Source organism: Nilaparvata lugens, chromosome 2 (assembly GCF_014356525.2).
Source record: "Nilaparvata lugens isolate BPH chromosome 2, ASM1435652v1, whole genome shotgun sequence".
In the NCBI taxonomy this organism is placed as follows: Eukaryota; Metazoa; Arthropoda; class Insecta; order Hemiptera; family Delphacidae; genus Nilaparvata; species Nilaparvata lugens.
In genome coordinates, this window is record NC_052505.1 from 61,328,358 (window position 1) to 61,340,748 (window position 12,391).

A 12,391-nucleotide genomic window follows, 5' to 3' on the forward strand; every position below is an offset into this window, starting at 1 on the left:
TTGATAATGTGTAACAAAACTGAATGTGATCTCCATTATTCCAATAAACTTGTGTTGCAATTTTGGGGTCACAATTTCAAGAACCACGATCTGATAAATTGTCAAAGATCACACCATTAGGAGAGGAATGATAACTACTCCAGGGTTATTGATTGAAATTTTCGAGTGAATCTTCATCCATTCTTGAATTGCCTCCTCTAGAGGCTACTAATGTTGCAAAAACATTGATTCTCATTTAACCAATACTGACAGATTGTAGTGGGCAGGAAAGATCAAGTTGAATGAGGAGATTCACAAATGTGCACATTTCTGATAGGCTCCAAAATCGACTTACACACGCGCACGTGTTCTCCTCCCCCTTCACCTTTTTGGGGGTAGAATTACCCTTCAATTCCCACTCTCGAACCATCGCATTCTCTGGTCAACGTCTAAATCACTGCTGCTTACAAATGCAGTACGACAGACTCACTCCCAATTCGCTACAATTACCGAGATTGTACTGCTGATATTTGAATTACCCCAGTTAGAGATAACCCAGTCAATTCATTGGTTGCCTGTGAAAAGAATCAGGGCAGCGAATCAGGGATGTGATTCAGGGACATTGTCACATTTCGTGATAATTAGCAATTGTGATGAGCAGTGTGGAGGAATGGTCCCGTTTACATTGATTGATACGTGATGATTGAAATAACAGGTTTTGGATTGACTTCTATTTGAAGTCACATAGGAAGATTCCGATAACGACTTTTAATGTATAATACTACATTTTTCCAATCATTTGTAACAAAATCATTGTTTCCGGGCTCTGAAAACACAAAAAAAAAGATTGAATCCGAAAATGTTTTGCATCATTGTTATATGATGAGAATATTTCTTGAATTATTTTTCTTGAATAATGGGAATTAAAACACAAGTTTTTTCTCTGGTGGTTCCAATTCATGTCTAATTTCCTAATTTCAAAATGGGATATTTAAAAGGGAATAATATTCTGTTGCAGGTTTGGTTTCAAAACAGAAGAGCTAAATGGCGGAAACGAGAGAAAGCTCTGGGAAGAGAAACCGCCGGATATCTTCATCCTGATCCCTCACAAGGTGAGTTTTAAAGAAGAGCCACAAATCCCTATTTTAGAATATATGTTCCTCACTGATTTCTTAGTATTCATCACTTTTCATCTTTGAAAATTTAGTTGATCTGAATGAACCACGTAGCCTGATCTTAGCTAACTTTAGATGATAAACAGTCAAATTGTTGGAGTCACTCACTGTTTTGGTTGAAAATTCAAATTAAGGATTTAAAATTGCTGTTTGATATAAGTTATCATTGTTTGATAATTTCTTATCGAAAGCAATTTTCTAGTAAATTTTCATAATAATTTTTAAGAAAAAAAATTTCCTACTCCAAAAACATTTTCCAATGTGGGATGTAAACATGTATCAGACCAAGAAAGTGGTTCTATTTAATATTGTATTATGCTCAAACTTGAATTCAAATTTGCATAGTTTATATTGCAATAATCTTTTAATGAGCTAAATGGTGTGTGCTTGCAGGTTTTGGAGCCGAACTGGGCGTAGGGGCTGGACCTCTAGGTATACCACCGCTCGGGGGTGACCCCTTTTGGCCAGGGGCTGCACTGGGGGGCCCCTTCGGACCGGCAGCCGCCATGTTCGGCCTATGGGGCAAGGGGGCCGCCGCTCCCCTCCACAATCTCATCTCCCAGTACGTGTTGGCAGGGGGTCACTTGCCCGTGCTTGGCACCGGAGCCCCATATCCTCCAGGGGTACCAATGCCACGATCCTCGCCTCTGCCCCCTGACTCCCCCAGTCCACCGCCGCCCTCCCTGTCACCCCCCTCGCTGCTCAGAGTTCGCGCCAAGGAGCATCTCTACAACGGGCAGGCTCGTCGACGTCGAGAGGACCGTCACCACCCACGACGGGGACGGCAGGAGGTATCATTACCACCCCCACAGAGCCTTGAAGGATGCCGGTGTCTTGGAAACATCACCGTCTAGCATTCGACAGGGGAAACCTGCAGTGTTAAAAACAGTACGTTAAAGCGTGTGATACTGACTTGTGTAGAGAATCTTCATTGACAACTTTTAAAAAGCCATACTATTTATCTGTCATAGAATGATAACAAAATGCATTGCATTGCTCAGTTTCTGACAACACATATTATTTTTAAAACGTTTGAACGTTGTTGTTTAAATATTATTACTAAATTCCAGTTAGTGAAAAAGTGTTAATTAACTGATGATAGTTTCAAAGTCTTTAATTGTCATTTTTTTTTGTTTGTTTTTATTAGGAAATTATTTTAAAATACCTAATTTCCATTCTATGATAAAAAATAAGAGTCTTTTGTTCACCTAAAGATTCATTTCTTCAATAGTTACTGTTTGAGTCTGAGCGACAATTTTCGAGTAGTAGTGAAGTTTTATCTATATTGAGTGATAGTATTCTCATGTTATTAAAACCATAGATCTCTGAAGATACAGGTTTTGATACATTGTGTTGTTCAACTGGAATAAACTTTGACACTTTTGTTGTTTAAAGTTGAAGCTTAAAATACAACCGGAGATGATGCCATGAAACGAGCAATCGAATCCAAGTTTAATGTGAAAGCAACTATCAAAGTTCAACAAGTCAATGCATTGCATTGAGTTCCCATCATGTATAATTTAGGGTTGTGTTACATTTTTATAGTTCTTTGAGAAGTGCAACCACCATTTATTCTTTTGATACGTAAAATCTAACAGTGTGTTACACATTAAAGTTGAGAATTATCAAACCATAACTCGAGAATTGATTATTGATAGGTTGATATGAAATCTGAAAAGAATAAGAAGGGTTTAAAGAATGCTCCTGTTTTTTGTTCACAAGGAAAATTTACAGCAAGAAAATGTAATAAGAGATAGCTGTGTTCCAAAACTAAACCCATGTTCATTATTGTTGATGAATATTGGACATTATAAATATGTTGGTTTTTTGTCCTTTTCGAATCTCTAAGTGTCGTTGACAAAGATAAAGTTAGTTAAACTGATCTAACTTGTTCTATCTCTTCAAAAAGAGACTTGGAATGTTTATTGGAGGATTCATTTTCAAAATTCTTACTGTATTTCAATTGCGTCTACACTATAATGCTGTCTCTTATTTTGAGTAATAAGGTCTGAAGAATGATGAATCGTTCAAGTGATTGAATTGGAAAATAAATTAATATATTATTGAAGAACGATTGAAGTTGTCCAATATCAGTTCCTCAATCAATATGATTCGATTATTTAATATTCAATTGCATCTCTAATTCTCTTTTTCCAATTCATTGTGATGCGTATGCAGACCTCGATACCATCAATTGAGAAAACTTTAAGAAAATATAAAACTATAGGCTTCTCTCCACACGATGGTATTTGCAAAGAAATTGGCTGATTTTGGTGTAAGTTGCACCTATGCACTGAATCGATTGTTTGCATTTTTTCGTGAAAGTTTCTGGTGAACAATTCTTTAACTTTGTTTGGACTTGGTTTTTATTCCTAACAAAAATTTAACATGTGTTTTAAAAAAATCAGGTTGAGTAATACCATAGAGAAACAATAGCGTAAGTAGATATCCCATGGTATAGGGCGTTTATGTCGCAACTTTTACTGTTGCTCAAGCCGATTATTGTCGAATACTGTCGATTATTGTCAACTATCACTGTTTTGGCTGGGTGAGAGTCTATGAACGGCACAATATGAGAGACTACCAGAGTCACACAGCTTCATGGGAAAGAACTAAGTGGACTATCGGCTTGAGTTAACATTGAAAATTGCGACTTAAACGCCCTATACCATGGGATATCTACTTACGCTATAGTTTCTCTAAGGTAATACTTCTTCCTTCCCTAGTAAATAAGGTTCTCTAGATCTATTCGATATCGATCATGCAATAGACCTCAGTCTTCCATCTATATAGGAAATACAAAGATTCAATCTCTCTCTAATTGGAAAGATACTAAACTCGAAGATTTCGTTGATTCAGAGATGGGTGTCATATTAGAATAAATTGATAAAAAAGCATAACAATTTCATAGTACCCTTTTTTTAAAAAACTGTTTTAGAAACAAAAGTCATCATGAAATTAATCTTTATCAATTAACAAATTAAGTAGCCCTATTGAAATACGTTATTAGAATTCATCTATTTTACTTCCTTCTTCCTTTGAAATAAGGAATTGGCTCACCTGAAGAGTTGATTCGTTAATTCATTATGTCTCAAATAAAGCTTTCATTTCAAGATTCCACTTTTATAACCAATTTAAAGGAGCTGTTAAAATAGATTTGAAGACACGTGACTTGTCAATTGTTAATTTGATTTTCGTCCACCAAATGCGTAATAATCATCAAATAGACTGCAGCCTTTCAAATTAAGCGAAAGATGACCAGTAAAGATGACAGAATACGAAGATGTGACCTAACTAAGCGTAAAAGTGAAATTGAAAGGCCTATTGAACAGTCCACCCTGGAAAGTTATGAATGAACGTAGTATCATGTTTTTCAGACCTCTTACTACCATGTAGTATTTCTCCAATATGAATAGGAGTCTGGATGAATGAATGAAATTGATCGTGTATTTCCTGTCTTTTCTCACTTTTGCAGTTTACGCGTATTTTTGAATTGGCGAAGTGTAAAATTGTCTCATTGTTGGCGAGCTGGGCGGTCTGCTCACTAGCATTGTTGTTCGAATTCACTCATTCATTCATCCTAATTCATTGGTGAATCGATTCACTGACCACAGCTGCTTGAGTTAGTTCCCAAACTTAGAAGGCATGCAATTCTTTATATAGATCTATTTTCCCGACAACTGTTCACCTAATAGAAAATCAATCAATAAGCTACTGAAATCTTAACCAAGTAAAACATTTTTAATGGTTAATGACATGAAACCTCAGCAATATTGTAACTTGTTTAATTCACATTTTTCCACGGTTCTGTGAGTTTTCAATTAGCGAGGTTCAACTGTAGTTATTTTATATGTTATACCTACATGTATAACCAAAGATTCACACATGTTTAATGATTGTAAATGACTGTAAAATACTCTCATATACCTTGTACAGTTAGTGGAAAGATTCGATCTCTTAGGTTAAGACTAGTATAAAAAATTGTTATTAATGGATTACTAAAAGATGTACGAAGTTTAAGCACTACCTCCGTAAACACGTTTACGGAGGTAGTGGTTTAAGTCTGTTCTCCTACTGTTTTTACAAACTGGAAAATATGCTTACAATTTGTAATGAATATTATATTATCATAAAATAGAAAAATATTAGAAGATTTGTGACCACTACCTGTTCATTACATTAAATTAAAACTCATGAACCAATTTAAAACAAAATAGATGTAATCTTTCGTGAAATAATATTCCAATATTTAAGTCACTGTAAATTAAGTAGGGAGTGCGAACCTGTAAATATGTAGTAATATGTTGATAAGAATAATTAAAATGAATGTGAAACGTTGAATATTCTTTATTCTTACTAAATAACCACACCCACAAATTTGCGCATAAATGTAATAATTATTATCTTCTTCTCATTCATTAATTATTATTGATAATTTTGCAAACCATCCATCAGTCAAAGCTCTTCCATAATTGAGCTTGAAATACTTAGCCGGTTTAAATACTCGTACTACACCAGCCGCCCTCTATGATAAAATATATTGCAACATAGCAGTATTGAATAATGAAGTAGTAGCAGTTGTAGGTTTACTCAGCTCTACGCGACAGTAAAAAGCGAGTGGAAGTCCATAATAGGTAGAAATATTTTGAGTGATGTGTATAGACAGCTAATGATGCAGCTGACAGCTAATTTGAGAATCACGATCACAGTGTTGCCAACTCGTTAAGCATGGAATTAGAAGTGATAGTAATACAACTCGATTATTAATGGCCCAGTCAATGAAGGTATTTTCGATTCAAAAATTAAATCAAAGCTGAATCTCTCACCATCGATAGAACCCTCTCAGAGGGTCGTTCTCCCAGAAGTCCCAAGAAATCCCCTTGGAGCTTTTCCCCCTGGCCACCCTCAAAGTTGAAAAATGCAGGTAATCACGGAAAATGAATTATCCCAATAACCATTAATTGGGAAGAGTTCTATTATATGTCATTCCATTCCTCACATTATGGACCGCGATATTAGTCATATTCATTTTCCAATAAAATGAACAGTTCTCTTGATAAAATAATATATATCAAAAAATTTAGGGTGTTTGCGATTTGATTTTTTTGTTTTCTTCGATTAACTTCGAAGAAAGTAATTTTAAAGAAAAAATGAGTCGAATAATTAATGTAGCCACTCTCATTTCGAACCCATTGATGTACATTGTTATGTATTTGCGATTCGATTTGACGCCGTGGAAGGGGAAACAGCCAACGCGGTACGGCGCGGCTGACTCTCTTCGCCTTAGTTAACAGTGAACAGGAAATCAATTATCTATGTAACCATTAATCGAAAAAAAACTATTATATGTCATTCGATTCGTTTTATTATGGACTACAATATTAGTCGTATTAATTTTCTTGATAAAACGAACAGTTTCCTTGATAAATTAATATATATGTAAAAAATTAAGGGGTTTTTCGATTTGATTTTTTTGTTTTCATCGATTAACTTCAAAGCAAGTAATTTTAAAGGAAAATGAGCCAAATAATTAATCTGACCACTTCCATTGCAAATCCATTGATGTATATTGTTATTTATTTGCTATTCAATTTGACGCTGTGGAAGGGGAAACAGCCGATGCGGTTGACTCCCTTCACCATAGTAAACAGAATAATACTGCTTTCTAAATTGCATCTCATTTACACTATGGATACAATTAATTTTGTCTATTGTTTTGACATGCGCTCAATCTAGATTTTTACTTTTCAATACTGTAAGAAAATATTATAATTTTCTTGATTTAACCACGCTGATGATAAAAATAAGGATTTCGTTGTCAGCTCACAGAATTTATTATAGAAATTTGAAGTGTGCCTACTCAATACGAGTCAGAGGTACGTTGTATCACAATTTGATAACTCTAGTTTCAGATATTGATGTTTTTCAACGAATTTTGATGATATATTATGTGTCCAATTCCTTCATCTCATCATTATTTTGTGAAAAATTAAGATTCAAAATCATTTCCTAGCTTTTTTGTGTTTTTTCTTGTTTGATTACTCTTAATAATTTCAACACTTGATAATGAATATCATCAGATCATGTGAACAAAGAAAATTAATGAAAGGGTAGGCCTACCTGTGATACTTTATGATAACACTGTACTCCCCATAGGTTGAAAATATTCAAGCTGAAAGTAGATTAATTTGTTGCTCATTCGGTTTAAATATTAACAAATGTTAGCAAATATTACAAATATTATCACATACCGTGAGAAAAAATTATTCTGAAGCTTTCTATTCTCACTGAACATGAAGAGGCAATACCAAGCCAGAATTGCAGTTCCGTTCACAATCATTATTATCAGAGCATTCAAATTTATGCTATGTAAATTTAACTATGGGATTATCCCTATCTCACAATTTCCCTATTTATCCTTATCGTGATTTAGAATGATGTAGTTAATGTCTATAATCACAAAAATGAATGTACAGTACCTATAATAGATATCACAATTAACAAAATTTCTAGTAATAAAGCAACTTATTACTTATTACCTTAAGGTAATCAACTTATTTAGGATTATTATGTCTATGAATGAAAGTGAGACTGTGATAAGAGATTAGTCAAACTGTAATATAAAAATTATATATACAATGCATATTTCTGATCAACTCAAATTAAAACAGTAAACTGAATTCCAAATAGACTATCCACTGTTCAAATTGAACTATGATTTCCTTTTATTTCCAAATGGATTAAATTGCTTGACTCTTCGATGTAACAATTATTGTAAAAAACCAATGGAATATGAATGTCATCCAAATAGCATTTAAATTTGAATTTTCAGATCATGAAATTCATAACAAACTAATTTTTGAGAGAATAGTATTGAATTGCAACATTGCATGTAACATTGATACAAAGCGATACAATGAAAAACAACATCGATTAATTTAATACTGGGCTTATAAAAATTCATATTACCGTGCCTTTAAAGCTTATGAAATTGCCACTGTTAACATTATTTGTAATGTATGATTCATCTCAGTTTTTGACATTCATAACTTATGATAAATTGGGATAATTATGTCTACAATATTCTATCATATTCTATATATAAAAATATTTATATAATATAAATATAAAAATATTCTATCATATTCATATAGAATTATGATCATACACATATATGCATTTATTATATTATGTTACTAGCAGGAACCCGTGCTTCGCAAGGAACTACTTTCAAACTTGATAATTTGAAAACTTGACGTAATGAATTCTATCTCCTATATATAGATATTTATAAAAATGAATGTCTGTTTGTGTGTTTGTTCCCTATGACTTGGAAAATATTTGACATAACGGCATGAAACTTTGGGAATATGTTGTGTGAATATTGGGGATTGTTTCTGACCAGAAATTTTAATAGGGTGGCTGATAATGATTATTTATTAATCCATTTTTCACAGACCTATGTTTTCGAAATTGTCGGCCTAGCGGCTTCCGGAGAACGGAAAGATGATCATGATTCAAGATCATATTGAGATAATATGCTTCAGCATCTAAAGTTACCAGCTGTAATAAAGACGTCACCCTATGATAAATTGTGTAGGCTACTGGTATTACGACGGTAGTTTGGAGTTGAAGTGTAGTTGATTGGTACCAGCTGTAGATAATGGTTCCTTAGAAGACCTATACAAATAATTATCACTCCCCTATCATTGAGTAAACGGAAAATGTTGGAAAAAAATTATTCATCTGATGGAAGAGAGTTGTTCATATTGCATTCATTAATGGCAGAATAATTTCCATTTTTTTTTAAATTTAGCTTAGCTTATATTCATCCTAAAATGTAAGATGGAAAGAATATTTAATTCTGTGTGATTCATCGTACATCGCATATTTCCTGGACCATCTATTGACAATCAACAACTATGAAAACATTGAATTCATCTTTGAAACACTGATTTATCCTATCTAATTTTTTTTAATTCAACACTTTACTGTTAGATATTACTACCAATTGATTGAGAAGAATATGTTTTGGGAATAATGAATGCTGCATGACTAAGCACATAGGAAGTCCGTATTCAGATGTAAATGAAAATATTGATTGTCAGTTAAATTTCATGATTCATCAAATAAAGTAAAGTGTGACATGAGATACATTGACTTTTTGGCGGTACGAAGTATGCCAGGTAAGCTAGTTGTAAATAAAGCTTTATTATTAATAGTCAACGCTGAAAAAAGACAGGCTCAATCACCAGGAAATATAAATATACTATACTATAAATTCTATGAAGGACCAGTAAGGCAATAATCTTGAGTAGTTCAATCACTTCCATTATGGACACTGGATACATTATGGACAATCAATACGTATGAAATTTATTAGCTACAAAATGAAAAACTTTGATTGAAGTGACCCAGACTACCACAATATGAATAACCATTTAGATCAAATATAAAAAATTACTCACATCTCTCATCAACTCGTACTTTTTGTTCACAAAATATCTACACAAAAATATAAGTTATATTGAATGAACTTACGGCTAATAGTACTCAAGTTTGTCTTTTTCTGGCCGTGCAACAAATAAATGTAGGTTTATGTTTGACATCTTGTTTTTGTAATCTTGTTGTCTATCAAGAAATTTTTCAATGTTTTTTTTTTGTTTTCAATAAAATTTAAATTTGAAAAAAGAATTATCAACAAACTCCTAACCAAAGGAAAGCTCTGTGCTCAGTATTCTAATCGGAATGTATGAGACTCCATATACAGCTGATAAAAGGCCAAGCATAAGCATACAACAATGGAGCAAACACGTGGCAATAAGCTCGCGCTTTCGATCCACAGAAAATTAAATTCGATCAGCTGATTGATAAAATTATTTTAAGCTTTCCAATGATTACAACATAATATGTTAGAATATCATGTGCCAATTATATCAGTTCCATAATATGGCATTCACCTTACCATGTTCATAACCTTACTAAATAAGATCCTTTTTCATCCTTTGAAACCCTTAGAGGCAAAATATCTCAAAATCCGTTCTTAGTGCGCGTCTAGCATGTTTGAAGAATATTTTTGCAAAGTTTCAAGTCTGTAGGACAATTAGTTTGAGCTGTAGTGTGATTTTACATAAAAATTTTCGAAAAATACCCTCTCCTGGACCCCCCTGTGCTCCTGATCGAAATTTTTCTGCATAGATCTAATTTTTTTTCGTAGCTCAACAAAAAAGTTCCTCATGACTTTGCTGTGCAATGAGCGGTTAAAAAGTAAGAAATTTTGGGGGGGCCCAGCTCCCTCAGGGGGGCAAATTTCTGAAAATCCTTTCTTAGTGGATGTTTCCAGGCTACCATGAACAATCGTGCAGAATTTCAAGTTTTTAGGCTCAGTAGTTTGGGCTGTGGTGTGATTTCGGTCTGTAGGGGCTTAGCCTTTTATAAGTATAGAGATAATATGAATATTTTATATTATGTTATAATATGAATATTTTATCGGTTGCAAACAATATCTTTGTCTGTCATAGAATGCATGATTAAGCACATATATAGCAACAAAATGATGAGTTAATATTATCTCATTTCATTCGAAACATAGACAGCAACATGATGACCGTATTGTAATAGTGGCATAATGATTAATTCACGTAGAAAATTATTGATTTCCTGAACTGGCAATGAAAGCTGAATAAATTGCTGTAATCAAATTGGTTAAATCTCAAACATTTTAGTATTTCGAATTTAGAGAACTAAAAAGTGTAAATTTAGTTCAGCGCAGGTCAAAACAATACACAACATTGATTGTTTCGAGCGCCATAGTGTAAATAAGATGCAACTTAGAAATCAATACTATTTTACTGTATACTATGGTGAAGAGAGTCAGCCGCACTGTACCGCGTCGGCTGTTTCCCCTTCCGCAGCGTCAAATCGAATTGCAAATACATAACAATGTACATCAATGGGTTCGAAATGAGAGTGGCTACATTAATTATTCGACTCATTTTTTCTTTAAAATTACTTTCTTCGAAGTTAATCGAAGAAAACAAAAAAATCAAATCGAAAACCCCTAAATTTTAACATATATATATATTATTTTATCAAGGAAACTGTTCGATTTATTGAGGGAATGAATATGAGTAATATTGTAGTCTATAATAAAAAGAATTGAGTGACATACGATAGATTTTTTTTCGATCAATGGTTACAGAGATAATTGATTTCCTGTTTGCTGTTTACTATGACGAAGCGAGTGAGCCGCGCCGTACCGCGTCGACAGTTTCCCCTTCCACGGCGTCAAATCGAATAGCCAAAACATAACAATACACATCAATGAGTTTGTAATGAAAGTGGCTGAATTAATTATCTGTCTCATTTTTCTTCAAAATCATTTGCTTCGAAGTTAATCGAAGAAAACAAAAAAATCAAATCGCAAACCCCCTAAATTTTTTATATATATTATTTTATTAAGAAAACTGCTTATTTTATTAGAAAAATGAATAAAACTGATATTGTAGTCCATAGTGTTACAAATCGAATGACGTATAACAAAACTGTTTCCGATCGATGGTTACAGAGATAATTGATTTCCCGTGATTACCTACATTTTTCATGTTTCAGGTGGCTGGGGGGGAAAGCTCCAAGGGGATTTCTTGGGACTTTTGGGAGAATGACCCTCTGGGAGGGTTCTATCGATGGTGGGAGATTCAGCTTTTATTTAATTTTCGGATCGAAACTGCTTTTTTGGACCTTCATTGACTGGGCTATAAAGAGATTTTGTAAATTGATTTCTATGATCCTGAAGCCTACATGCACATCAATTTTTGGTCGTAAGATAAAAGTTCGTACGAAGAAATTTCAATTCTGTTGTAAGGAAGTGGCACACACACACACACACATACACACAGATCCGCAAACAATATCGTACGTACGACGTGAAGAGGTCAACTATACTCGACCGCCGTCAAGTGGTCGTGCAGGCAGTGGCGCATGAGACCAATGAAACGTACAGACTTGAACGCTAAATACATGTGCATTTTACTTTTGATCAGCTGATGCTGAGCTTACTATACTTGTAGCCTATTTGTATCGAAACTGCTTTTTTGGACCTTCATTGACTGGGCTATAAAGAGATTTTGTAAATTGATTTCTATGATCCTGAAGCCTACATGCACATCGATTTTTGGTCGTAAGATAAAAGTTCGTACGAAGAAATTTCAATTCTGTTGTAAGGAAGTGGCACACAC

At 33.8% G+C, this 12,391-nt stretch overlaps 1 protein-coding gene across 1 annotated transcript in view; it reads left to right on the top strand.

Moving 5' to 3' along the window:
* Window positions 1-5,495, top strand: part of LOC111043947 (retinal homeobox protein Rx1) — a 28,242-nt gene extending 22,747 nt beyond the window's left edge. Inside the window, exons 3-4 of the mRNA XM_022328989.2 lie at window positions 998-1,091; window positions 1,548-5,495. Of these exons, the coding sequence (XP_022184681.2) occupies window positions 998-1,091; window positions 1,548-2,008 (555 nt within the window). The 3' untranslated portion in view covers window positions 2,009-5,495. The remainder of the gene's footprint in view (window positions 1-997; window positions 1,092-1,547) is intronic.
* Window positions 5,496-12,391: the final 6,896 nt, after the last annotated feature.